General features: G+C 32.0%; 1 protein-coding gene across 23 annotated transcripts in view; it reads left to right on the forward strand.

Moving 5' to 3' along the window:
• Positions 1-13,033, forward strand: part of LOC142332969 (uncharacterized) — an 83,361-nt gene that overhangs the window by 20,286 nt on the left and 50,042 nt on the right. For 22 of the 23 annotated variants that reach the window (XM_075379697.1, XM_075379698.1, XM_075379702.1 and 19 more), the window contains exons 6-8: positions 5,360-5,380; positions 9,028-9,126; positions 11,618-11,641. In XM_075379697.1, the coding sequence (XP_075235812.1) occupies positions 5,360-5,380; positions 9,028-9,126; positions 11,618-11,641 (144 nt within the window). The remainder of the gene's footprint in view (positions 1-5,359; positions 5,381-9,027; positions 9,127-11,617; positions 11,642-13,033) is intronic. The other variant, XM_075379705.1, reaches the window with a different exon arrangement.

Below are 13,033 nucleotides of genomic sequence, written 5' to 3' on the forward strand. Positions count from 1 at the left end.
ATTCCTACTTTAATACAGGTACGTCCAAAGAACACTCAATACATAATTTTCATCAAATATTATGGCTTATTCGTTTATGTTTTTTTGTATTTTAGTTGTATTTTTATATATATATATATTCATTTATAAATGAATTTTTATGTTATATACTGCAACTTATTTTCGTTGTATTAGTTAAAAAAGGGGAAAACCGAAAAAATACCTTCATAATATTGCTAAGTTTATAGCGCAATTTTATAATTATACTGAATGTACTTCTACAATTATTTCCGTGCATTTTAAGGACTTACCTAATAAATTGTGCAGAGTTGCCGGTTGGGTAAATAATGAAGTAAACCATATATTTATAGTTTAGATGAGGTTTTTGTAGATAGTTTTTGGAGGTAATTGTAGATTTAAAGATAAGAAAAGACGATTAGCTCTAATGCCTAGCGGGGCACTAGATATTGGCCATTCGTGATATCAATTATGATATCATAATTGTGTTGGTTATAGAACACCGTGCCAAAATTCATATGATTTGGTTGTGCTTTAACGCGGGAAACAGCAACAGATCGTTTGATTTCATCTTTACCAAAGATATGGCTAATCGTTGTTCACTAGTAGAGTTACCACATGACTTGAACGAAATGTGCATGTAGCTTGCCAGATGTTAGGTGAATATATTCACTTGCACTATCAAGTGTCAGGTGTGTGAACTTGGTAAGTTGATAGATCGCGCTACCACTCTTATCGTATTGGCTAAAAACTTATCATTGTACTCGATCCCGTCTGCTTGTCCAAACTCCTATCTGCGTGGGTGACTGAGGAAAATTACTATTACGTACCGAGATATCAATCAGTCTGTGATCGCGACAGGTAAGTCGTGAAAGCAGGGATGCTAAACACTAGATCGATGAACGAAAATGTACCTGATGAAGATGACAACGTGTACGACCCACCGTTCAATAAGCAGAGATCTAAGTTCTACCTCAGTCGATCAAGAATAGTGCCTCAGGAAGAATAGTGATGGGCGTTGAAATCACCCATTTTTAGGCAAGGCAAATGAATCTGTGAAAACAGATCGGTCAGATCATCCTCACTGACATCGTAATTTGGGGAAGACACAACTTGCAAATATTTATTTTAAATTTCACCAATATTTTTACTGTAACTACAGGGATTTTTGTATCCAACGGAATCCGCGTGGCCAATACTACTTCATGAACAGCCACACCTCGTGCTCACCTTTATCTGGATGATCACATTTCTCAAAGTCGTATCAGCGAAAAGACACTTCATCCCGGGGATGGAAACTAGTTGCTGCATACACAGAATTAAAGGATGTTCTTCCTTTAGAAGAATTTCTATATCCTCACGCCGAGTATGGAGACCAGAAATATCCGTTGGTTAATACTTGTACACATAAAAAAATAATTTTTCTTGTTATAACTTCTGTTTGGAGATTACTTATCAAATACAATAGGATTTTTTTATTTTAAAGCCTTTAGGAAAGTGCTATGCTTTTTTGGGCACTTCATCTGAAACCATATGCTTGTAGCGACCTATGGATGGTTGGAAGTCCGGGAGGACAGAACTGCTGTGCAAGGCGATGATGGTTTTATAAATCACTTCACAGGGATCTTAGTAGTTTGCTGCGTAATCGGTGCCGCAGAAACCTTATATGGTGGTGCACCTACTGAACTGTTTTGTCGTAAATCCCTACCAGTCTTTCTTGCAGAATCTACCTTCTTGCCAGTACTCAATACAGCAATAGTAGATGTGAGTGAGTGAGAGACTTTACTTGTCTAACAATGTTTCTACTAATTTGGTTATTTCTTTATATGATGAGCATTCTTTCTCTTTTTATACGTTGTTTGAGAGAGCCTGTGCGAAACTAATACTAGTATGGAATTTCTCTTGCTGAGGGATTCACTATTCCCGAAGTGTCACAGGAAAGGACAATTTCTGCTGAGTACTGATCCCCAATGTAGCTTTTTTCCTTATAAAGGGGTCATTCCTGAAACATTGCTGAGTGTGGACCTTTACAGTTTATATATCCTTCTTCTTCAGCGCATGTGATATCATCATGTCCCGTACAACTGCAACGTGCACAGACCTGATCCAATTTGCAACCAATTTTGGTGAGACCAAAACCCTGACATTGGAAGCAGCGTTGGAGTTTGATACATATAGTGTCACACGAACAGAAAGGGAACCGTTATTCGGTCTAGAACGGCCGGATTGCAAAAAGTCAGAACTAGCAATGATGATGGTACATCAACACAATTCTCCCCTCTTATAATTCTGTGCACAGACGTGACTGACTGCTTATGACAACTCTTTCGTAATTACTGGTAACTCAAAGTCAGCGAAGTCATGACAAAAGATCACTTAGTTAAAATTTAGCGTATTATGGGCCTAAACTATTATTCGGTCAGTCCATGTATACTTAAGGGATATTAGCAGTTTTCGGCATTGTTTTCCTTAATTACTTTAACAAGCAGGATGCCACTCCTGAGCTTTTTAATAGATTTAGGAGACCCACAAACTGTTTGACGCTCTTATTTTTTATGAAGGAAGAAATTTTTCCAATAGATTTTACCTTCCTCGTATCTCAAAACAAGAAACCGTATACAAGAAAATTCACCAGTCTCCTAACATTTTTAGTTTCCTTATCACTACTTAAATCTTCGGCTGACAACGAAGTCTCTTTAAACCCTTGTTTTTGTTGGTTTTTTCAAACGGTTTCCCAAGTATCGATGATTTAACAGACTACTCCTGCAGAGTGCACGCGTACTGGAGCTAGGGCGTCTGGTTCAACCTAGTGCCCAGAGGAGATCGTTTGAAACTCAGTACGTAGAGCCATCCACCCATCGATACAATAGTTTCCACCTTGGGTCACGTTTGCGTTGCGTTATGTGTCGCAACACCACCGAGTGTAGGTGTGAGAAGAAACAGTGTAGGATGCTGTTGTGTGACTGTGTATGGGTATATGTTGTAATTTGTATAGTGTTCTTTGTGTGGTGTATTTGGTTTGTATAAAAGTTTCATCCCTATAAAATTCTTAGTAGATTGCTGTCTAGGTGTGACCAAAACTTACCTATACAATTTCATTGGCTCATCAGTGAAAACAATTATGTAGTTTAAATCTGAGAATTACTGAGAAAAGACTGCTGAAGAATAGGACCAATTAGTAATCTGTCTTTAAGTGATAAAATACTTTAATATTTAGCTGAACTATGAAAAACAATTCGTTTAGTTGTTAAATTTGGCTTTTAATTTGGGGTTATGTAACTGAAAGACGTATAAATCTGAAGTTAACTAATCATGTGAATTCAGACACTTGATCTAAATTTTTTCACAAATTAAGTCACAATAATTGTTATTGAGAGAAAGATTGGGGTTAAGCTTGCTTTTTCCAAGCTTAAAAATCTTTGCTTGGCGTTGTTAAGCGAATCAACTAGTTTCATTTTTAGCTCACTTCGGAATATTACAGTGAAACATTCATATTCATTTCTAAATGTGATTTCTAAGAAGAGGTTTTTACAAATGTTTCATGAAATTAATAAATGATGCCTTTCCAAAAATATTTTACACGTGTGTTTACTGACACATTCCTTGATAAAATGGTCAGGGTGTTTACAATTAAAATATTTGTTTTTTCTGAAATTTCCTTGTAATCACCAATATTTATTTCTAAATGTTGTTTTACGTTTATAAATATAATGATTTGAATTACACATATAACAGAAAATTCACTTGATATGATAACCAAGTAGCTAGTTTGTATGAGTTTATTAAAATATTGTGGTAAGTTTCCTTAGTTATCCTTTATAGTAACGTTAAATATGTTAATTACTGGATGTGTGTAAGCCATGGTTTTGAAATCCGATTTAAAAGTTACGTTTTCCAATATTTGTCTTATTTTTTTTTAATTTCTGAATTTTTTGAACAAAATAATCTTTCCTTCCACAACTTACGTATGATAGGGTCTAGCTTGGAAGTTAGAATCTGTTACGATAAGTTCAACCTCAGTTGGAAAATTCATGCCTTTAAGTGAATTTACGGATTAACTGATCATATTAATAGACAGAAAAGTACTAGACAAAGATTCTCTTTGAAATGAATCTTTAGAGTTTCTCTATATAATGAATGACTGTAAGTAAGTTATTACTAAATCTACTTTCTAATATTTTAATTGACACTAGATAATTCTCATTTGTGATGAATAAAATTTTATCGTGTCAAATGGTGTTTCCTTTAATGAAGAATACAAATAATCCAACTATTAAAATAAAAGAGATCACTTGTAAAATTAACTAAATCGTTAAGCATAGTAAAGTAATATTACCACAAAAGAATATTGCTGTCAAATGATGGTAATTTGATTGGTGGCAACTGAACAGTATTGTCTAAAAGTGTGAGATGTATTTTGACTTGAGTTTAGGTTATCACAAATATATATATTAATGCATTTGGTTTACATTCTAAGGTACACAAATTATCTTCAATCTGAAGCCTATCGTTTTCAACACCTTCAACAAAATTTAGATTGAGTAGTATCATACTTTTGCGACATCTTGTAAATTCCGTAACTTAATATTTAATGAATAGCTGCCATTAATTTAAGGGTAAATTTTTCTGGATTTCTGATGGATCAATCACTATCACTTTTTTTTTTTTTTAATTAAAAATATAACAAAATAGTTTCTAGTCAATTAAATAAAAATTATTTTCAACTAATAATCATTAGGTTGACTGATAACATTTGATTCATTAAAGGTAATGTAACTTAAAATTCAGATTTACGAATCACATCTGTAGATATAAATCCAATGAAAATGCGTTAATGTAATATTTTAGCAACTTTATACATATTTGTTATTTTTTTCATTTTATTTTAACTTTATAGATGAATTTGTAACAATTTGAAAATGAACATTATATGATGACTTTAAGGGAAGATATTTTTATATTTGCTGTACATTAGGAGTATTTTAAGTTCAGAATATATTTTTAAAAATCTCTATAATTTAATTCGACTATTGTAAGTTATTCATTTGAGCAATTGAACCATTTAGAATATAACTACATGATACCACTTTGATTCCTATGACTTTGTGACGGTGGTGATGTAAAAGATTCCAAAACATTGTATTCGCGTATTAGTGTGTACATAAGTACATCAGTTTTTTATTAAAAAAAAGAGTGTTATTAAACAAGAGGATTTTCAGAAAATATTAATTGTAGACATACTCATCGTTATTGATCTGTAAGATTTTTTATGTTATTCGTTATTATTGAGGCTTGTGCCAAATTATTTTATGTATTTATTTTTGTCAGGTATTCGTTTTTATATATTTTATTTGTTTTGCAGTAAATATTACGAGAATGATGTGTAAGTACCGATACCATTTATTTTTCTAATATATAGACCTTAAGAACTCCTTAGGTTTACAAATATTATACCATTTGTTATTTATTAAATTCGTTTATTTTGTAATTTACAAAAGATTAGTATTTAGGTAGATTCATAAAAAAGCTACCTATTTTAATGGGTACCATGATTCGACTTCCAAAAAATCAACTTATCTTCGCGATTCACATCCCCCAGATCCCAAAACCAACGTCAGTTCAAAGGTTTATATGTAAATTTATATATATAAATTTCACTTTTTTATGGACCCGATAACTGCCGTAATTTTGCGCCAGTCACTTTCAAATTGATACATAAAATATATCGACCAAAATCTCGATTAAGTTCGTTAATGGGAAAGATCGGACCATGGAAATGGGGGAGCTATTTCGAAAAAAACAAAATATCCCCATAACTTTCTTATTAAGTAAAATATGGATTCGCTTAAAGTACCTACTATAAGGATTCTATTCTTTGGATTTAAGGATTCTATTCTACTAAAAGGATTCCTATTTTTTGGATAAAGGCCTAAAACTTACATAAGTAAAATTTTTTGATATTACCAACCATTGGACCAGGAGGTAGAAAAAAACTGGGGCTTCGAAGACAAAATAAATTATACCGCCCTTAATAGGTACAGTATGGAATCGGTTTAAAGTGGACATTAGTCCTCTAAACAATACCTAAAATTTTAGTCTGTAACAAGTTTTGATATGACCAACCCTTACGACAAGGGATGACCAAAATATTACTGGAATTGTAAGAAGATGGGGCTTTGTCGTATGCTAAACGTGTGAAACCTATTCACATGCAACCATTGTCATATTGAGTAACTTTGAAGTTTTTCTTAACTTTAAGGTGGAAATCTTTTTTATTCCTTACTTAACGCCGATGAAATCTACCTCCGCTTTTCGGCGTACCGAAAAGATTTTTTTTTTACTCATCTCATTGATTTCATAAAAAAGAAATAAAACAGGTTTAAAGCTTTAAACTCAGTAATTTATACAGAAACAGGCATAAGCCAATCAATCACACATTGTGTGATACAGGACAACAAAACATTATGTGCAAGGAAGACAAGTCAAATCAAAATATAGAGCAGTTTTATACGTATTTAGTGCACCTATTAACATTTCATTATTCTGAAAAACTCCAGTTTCACCAAAACTACTCACTGTCTACTGATGTTCAGATACCTGAGTCCGTCGTTATGGATTATCAGTTAACTTGCATTTCCCTCGCTACATATTCTCTGGGTCCCTAATGACAACCTGGATTCTGTTTCTGGAGACTTAACTCATTATAATATTAGTTAGTTTTAATTTTATTTTGGTAAACCTAAAATCTCTAATATGTTAAAATATAAAATATGCTGGAGGGTGGATAGTCTGGTAAGACCGAATGAAATATTTGACCAATACGCACCATCATACTATTCTAACACAATTATAGGTGATAGATTGACATCTTAATTACTGCTCCCAAGAGCAGTGTTAGATGTTTAAACCAGATTATATGTTTATTTGACTGGAAAATTCCTTAACAGACCCAAGATCCATCAGTCACTGGGCCAAACCTAATACATGAACAAAATTTCGACAAATATCGACAACAAAATAATATCGGTACAAAATAACGACTAATATCAAGATTGGCTTATATATATATTACTTATATATATATATATATATATATATATATGATTTTCTTAACGAATTACGATTTTAAATAACGATTTTATTTTTTTTATATTATTATGCTTTTAATTATAATTATTAATAATTACTATTTAATATTCCTTTAATTTAAAACATTTAGCGCGTAACCTGCTACTGCTTATTTAATAAAGGTAAATGTTATCTTGATGAGTTCTACAAAGATACTAACTAGAAATATTACATAAAAACCAAGGTTCTAGTACAATAATAATTCTTAGAAACAAATGATTACTAATAGGTGATTACTAGGAACACAATCCATTATTAACGCTTATATCTAGTAAATGTCATAATCTAACTCCATATGTGTGTATATATATATATATATATATATATAATGTCCTTAAAGTTTTTCCATGATTACAAAAATGTGTTACAGTTATAGCTGTGCGGGTTGCGGCAAAAGAAAGCACAAATTATCGATTTATTTTTTTTATTGGTTTGTTTCAGATAGTGGAAGGGTAGAGGGTACTGTGATCAATTTTTTATAAGATGGAGTCAATCCAGGAGAAAACGTAATGTATCTCACGAGTCGAAATCACCGATAACTATGCAGCACAATTTTAGAAGGGAATAGGGGCGAATAGCACCTGATAGTAAGAGTATCGTTGCGTAGTATGCAAAGTTTAAGGAAAGTGGAAGTCTAGTTGATCTTCTTGAACAGGGCGGCCATCTGTTATGTTTTTCAGACGAGGCTACTTTCCATAACTCAGGGAAAGTAAGCAGACATAATGTAAGAATACGGGGTCCAGAAAGTCCACACTATACCAGGGAAAAAAGTAGAGATTCTCTTACATTGAATGTATGGTGCGGTTTGATGCAAAACATAATTACTAGTCCCTTCTTTTTATCGAGCAATCAATAACAACTAACATTTTCCTGCATAGCCGCAACACATGAAACCTCTGGGGTTACGTGAAGGACAGAGTCTATGCAATACGTACACCTGATCTGGACACATTGAGAAGGATAAGTGAAGAGGTTGCTAAAGTTACCGAAGAATTGTTGACCAAGACATAGCGTGAAATTGTTTATCAGTTGGGCTTTCTACGAGCGACAAAAGGCGTATATTTATTCACGTTATTTATTGACATGATAAAAAAACCTTGATAATTTTTTCTTTTTTTCCGAAAAACCGCACAGCTGTAAATAGTTTTTTTTTGTAATAAATTTTTGTAATCGTGGAAAGACTTTATGAACACCCTGATTTCATTTTTAATTATCAGTCAAATGAGTTAATTGCTTTTGTTTTTATAAGTTCATTAATTACGTTTTAATTTCTCTTGAGTTTACACAATTACTTGTTATAAATTTATAATATTATAAAAAAAAAAATAAAAAATAGAAAATAGAAATTAAAAGAAATATTTAACTCTTATTTTGCCATAAATTCTGGAAGTAGAAAATTGAACTGCTTGGTTGCTGGAGAGAAAATGAAAGAGGAAGTGCTTTAAAATTAAAAATTAGAATAGAAAGGGTATTACAAAGCTTAACGTTTTTAAAACTGCTACAATTGGACTATCTATTTGCAACCAGTGATGATACAAATTTTGGGAAAATCTCAAAATTTCTATCGTCACTTAAAAATTATTCATTCAATTTTAATTAAACTTTTCATCAAATTTTAATTATTATTAATAATAAGAGTACAAATGCATAATCAAAAATTTAATTTCTCTTAACATTTTTTAAAAAAATATTTCTTATGATTTTGATTTATTGTAATACGAAATCTAAGAAAACATATCGCTAGAATTTTATAAAATATCAGCAAATTTGCTTATTGCATTATTTTTATCGATTAGAAAGAAATGTTAATAACACAACTTTTTTGTAATTTTATTATCTAATGAAAAACAAATTGAACATTATTTTTTTTAATAATTTTCTTTGTTTTCATTTTTATTTTAGAATTCAATTAAAGGTTTATGAGAAGTTTAGCGGTGAAAAAGTAAATACATTATTACCTACTCTTGTTCGCCTTCTTGACGCAATTCCGGATAAAATTATGTAAGAAAATATTATTTTTGCAATAAATATCCTAAATATACGGGTGGGGACTAAAAGTTAGTCTCCCCACCACTAGTAAGAAAAAAATGAATATATAATATTTAAACAAAACAAATACCGATACCTTATATCCAAAAACATACAATTAAATTGTAAATCTTACGGTAAGAGTCCCGTAGATATCATTTCTTCCGCTCAAAAAACAAAAATTTCTGTAATACAAATAAAACTGTTTTAACAAAACGATACTGATATAAAAAAAGACACTACATTTTATTATCATATCTGTTATTAATTTAGAATTAAAAAAAAAAAAATACATGTAGTATATTTTCTTTTAAATTTTATTATTTCCAGTACATTACCAAGTTTTTGTACGCTTCCTTATACTATCAAGTACTGCTATCTACGGTGCGATTCGTAAAGGTAGATTAAAAAAAATGAATAAAATGACATATTCGAGTCCCGCGGTTCATCAAATGGAAAAATACCGTTGTTTAACAAAATTCGAGGTATTTTTTGAAAGTATTTTTTATTAGTAATCTAACTGAACTGAAATATAATGTTTTCCCGCTAATTTTTTCCCCGTTTTCGTTTCACTGCTAGGTAAGGTCATGTTTAGAACTGTAAACGTAGTTCGTTGCCGTTGTCGCCTCTTACCGACGAATTTCTAACGAACTCCGTGATAATTAATAATATTGTTTTATCATTGTGTTGTAATTCTGCTTTCATTAATTCGTTGCAACATTTAACCGTTGAGTTATACATTTTCTAATATAAAGTTTTATCCAGTTTTATAAAATCGACTGTTTGAGGTGGTTCCGGTCAATTTCATTTGAAGAAATCATGTGGTTAACAATTTCGCAGGTTGAATATTTGCAAGACATTAAATAACATGAACGCGTTGTTCATGTTATTTAATGCAGTACTGCAGTAGATTTAAACAGTACACTGTTTAAATCTACGAGACCTAACGAACCAAAGAATTGAGACCATTATTTCTGTGTCGAGACCTGTCTACTTTTACGTAAATGAGATGTCGCTCTCATCATTGTCTTTTTTCGTCTGTGATACCAGATACAGTCAATAAGAGGTCGAAGACAGAATAAGAAGTTATCGTCCCCAGATTGTAAAATTTAATTCTTAGTTCGGGAGATTTTAATACTAAATTCGCATTATTTTATATTAAAGTAACGATTGATAAAAATAATTAAGTAATACTAGGCTCGGCTGATAAATTTTGCACATGCATGCTTAGCATTGGAACTAAAAGATATATTGGAATGAAATAAAAAATGAATAAAAGTACAATACCGTAGCTGCAAAATGCAGTATTTCCTTTTCAATGTAATCCCCGTTCACAATGATACACTTTTCGCAACGCGTAACAAGTTTTTGCATTCCTTCACTGAAAAATTCTGGCGATCTTTCGAGGATCCAAGTGGCCACAGATTCCTTCACTTCATCGTCGGTGATGCAATGATTACCTTTGAAATCTCTATTGAGATGATGGAAGAAGTGGAACTCGCACGGAGCCAAATCCGGCGAGTACAGCGGATGCGAAATAGACTCAAACTTCAGCTTGTGGAGAGCCATAAGAGAGTTTGCGCGGTACCTGTCGTGCACAGAATTTACGGTAATCCAATCGTTCAATAATATGGCCTACTCGTTCTTTAGATATGCTCGCTGAGTGATTCGCCGCTCACTTTGAAGCAAATGATCCAGCTCCTTTCGACGTTCAGTCATAGAAACCGGTCGTCCGCTGCGAGGTGCGTCCTCAATTGCCGCATTAACATCTTCACATTCACGTATACCGCTTTTAAACGATGAAAAATATTCGTAGGATTCACATTTTCTGCTGTTAAAAATTCTGTCACTGCGCGCTGTTTTAACCGTGTTGATGTATTGGCCGTACTCGACGACATTCTAACTGCATTTAAACGGATTTCAACGCATTATCGCAGGTTTGTAGAAGGGAATTTTAGCTATCACGTGCTGCCACACTCTACTCGATAGTACATTTTGTCTCCGTGCAGCACGCTAGTGTACAAAATTTATCAGCCGAGCCTCGTAATTTATACAAGGGATGCAATATGGATGTGATCCACCAGGTTATAATCTCATAAAAATACTATGAAAAGAAGTTACGTAATTTTATCGATAAGCATGCAGCTATCGAAAAACTCATTCGTCATAATTTAGTAATTAAAGATCATAAGTCCTCCGTAATCTTTAAAATAAATAACGCAGTCAATACAATGATGTTTTTGTACATTACTGACACGAACCTCTTTTCGCTTAGAATAGTCATCGACAGAGGTTTATTGAAATAATCCTCTCTTCAAATAATCATTTGTATTATTTTTGCCAACCTATATTTAATACCGAGTCATAAATGTACTGAACAAAAACAGAAAGAAAATATTAATTAATAAAAAAAAAGATTTCCAATAATACTATACTAAATTAAAACTAATATTTTTTTTTTCAGAATCAAAGAAGGAATAATATATACGTAAGTAATCAAAAGGTTACATTTAATCACGAATTCTATTTATGGGAATTATGCTTTGGAAAATGCCTTCTTTTTTAAAAATTTCATCTAAAAATTTCTTATTTTCATATAATTTTCTTGTTCTATACAAATATACAAGTATTTAACCCTAAAATTAGCACAAGCGTACAATAGAATTAGATTCACATATCCAGCTGAAAATTCAGAAATTCTTTATAACAATATGACCTTTGTTTACGTAACTACACTAATGAATATTATATATATATTTTAATCAGATTATTTTGATTTACAATGTAAACTTACAAATATTCAAGTATTTTAACAAAATTTATATGAATATAAAATGTTGTAGTACAACCTGATACGATCGACTTTAACACAATTGAATACTCTGCCAGTTATTTACTTTTCATTGTTTACTTGAATGTGGCCTGCATTTCATTAGTATAAATAGAGAACAAGCACAACGTATGTCTGTACTAATATATTACAGAAACTTTTATTTTTAAGGACTTTAAACATTTTAATCTGTAAATATTAAAAAAAAATAAACCGTTTATACGAGTGCAAATCTTTTTGTCTGAGAGAAAATATATTCTTCAAACAACATTTTTTTTTACAGTTTGTTGTAGATTATGTTTTGAGTAAGTTGATACATATTATTCCAAAATTTACAAAATCTACTATAAAAGAATATTGTAAAAGCAACTTTAACATAGACCACTTTGAGGAACATTGTAAATGGAAATCAGATTTTCAGCTCTTCGATATAATCCCCCGACGTGTAAATCCATGCTAGCTAGTAAACGGTTTAGCATCTTTAGGGTTTCTCTCAGGAGACAAACCTTCGTTGAGTTGTCGAATTTCCTGGATCGCGGAAGCCGATAAATTTTCAAACTCTAAAGCGTACATCTAGGATCGTTCTTTCAGCTTAGGAAAGAGATCAAAATCTCGAGGGCGCAAATCAGGACTTTACGGTGAATGGCGATGTGTTCTCCAAACGAAATCGACTAAAATATGAAAGGCAGAATCTGCAAAGTCTGGCGACGCATGGTCACGAAATGGTGACACACCACGCGATATTTTTTGGATGCAGTTTTCAAGCTTTCGGTACTAAAATCTTCTGAATAAGGTTTCTGTAGTAAGTAGCTGTCATATTAATGCCATTTGACCCTCTCGGTAGCAATAATACCCTGCTTATTGTAATAAAAAATCGTCATTTGCTTCAAATTTAACTGCGTGCGATGACTTTAGTCTCGAAGAATATTTACCCTTTCAAACAATGCGTTGTGACTTTCAGTTCAAGTTCAAAGTCACTTCCATGTGTCATCAGTAGTCGTTATTCTATTGAAGAATTGCTTGCCTTCTCTTTCATAAAGAGAAAGTAAC

This window comes from Lycorma delicatula, chromosome 12, assembly GCF_047948215.1.
Source record: "Lycorma delicatula isolate Av1 chromosome 12, ASM4794821v1, whole genome shotgun sequence".
Taxonomy (NCBI): domain Eukaryota; kingdom Metazoa; phylum Arthropoda; class Insecta; order Hemiptera; family Fulgoridae; genus Lycorma; species Lycorma delicatula.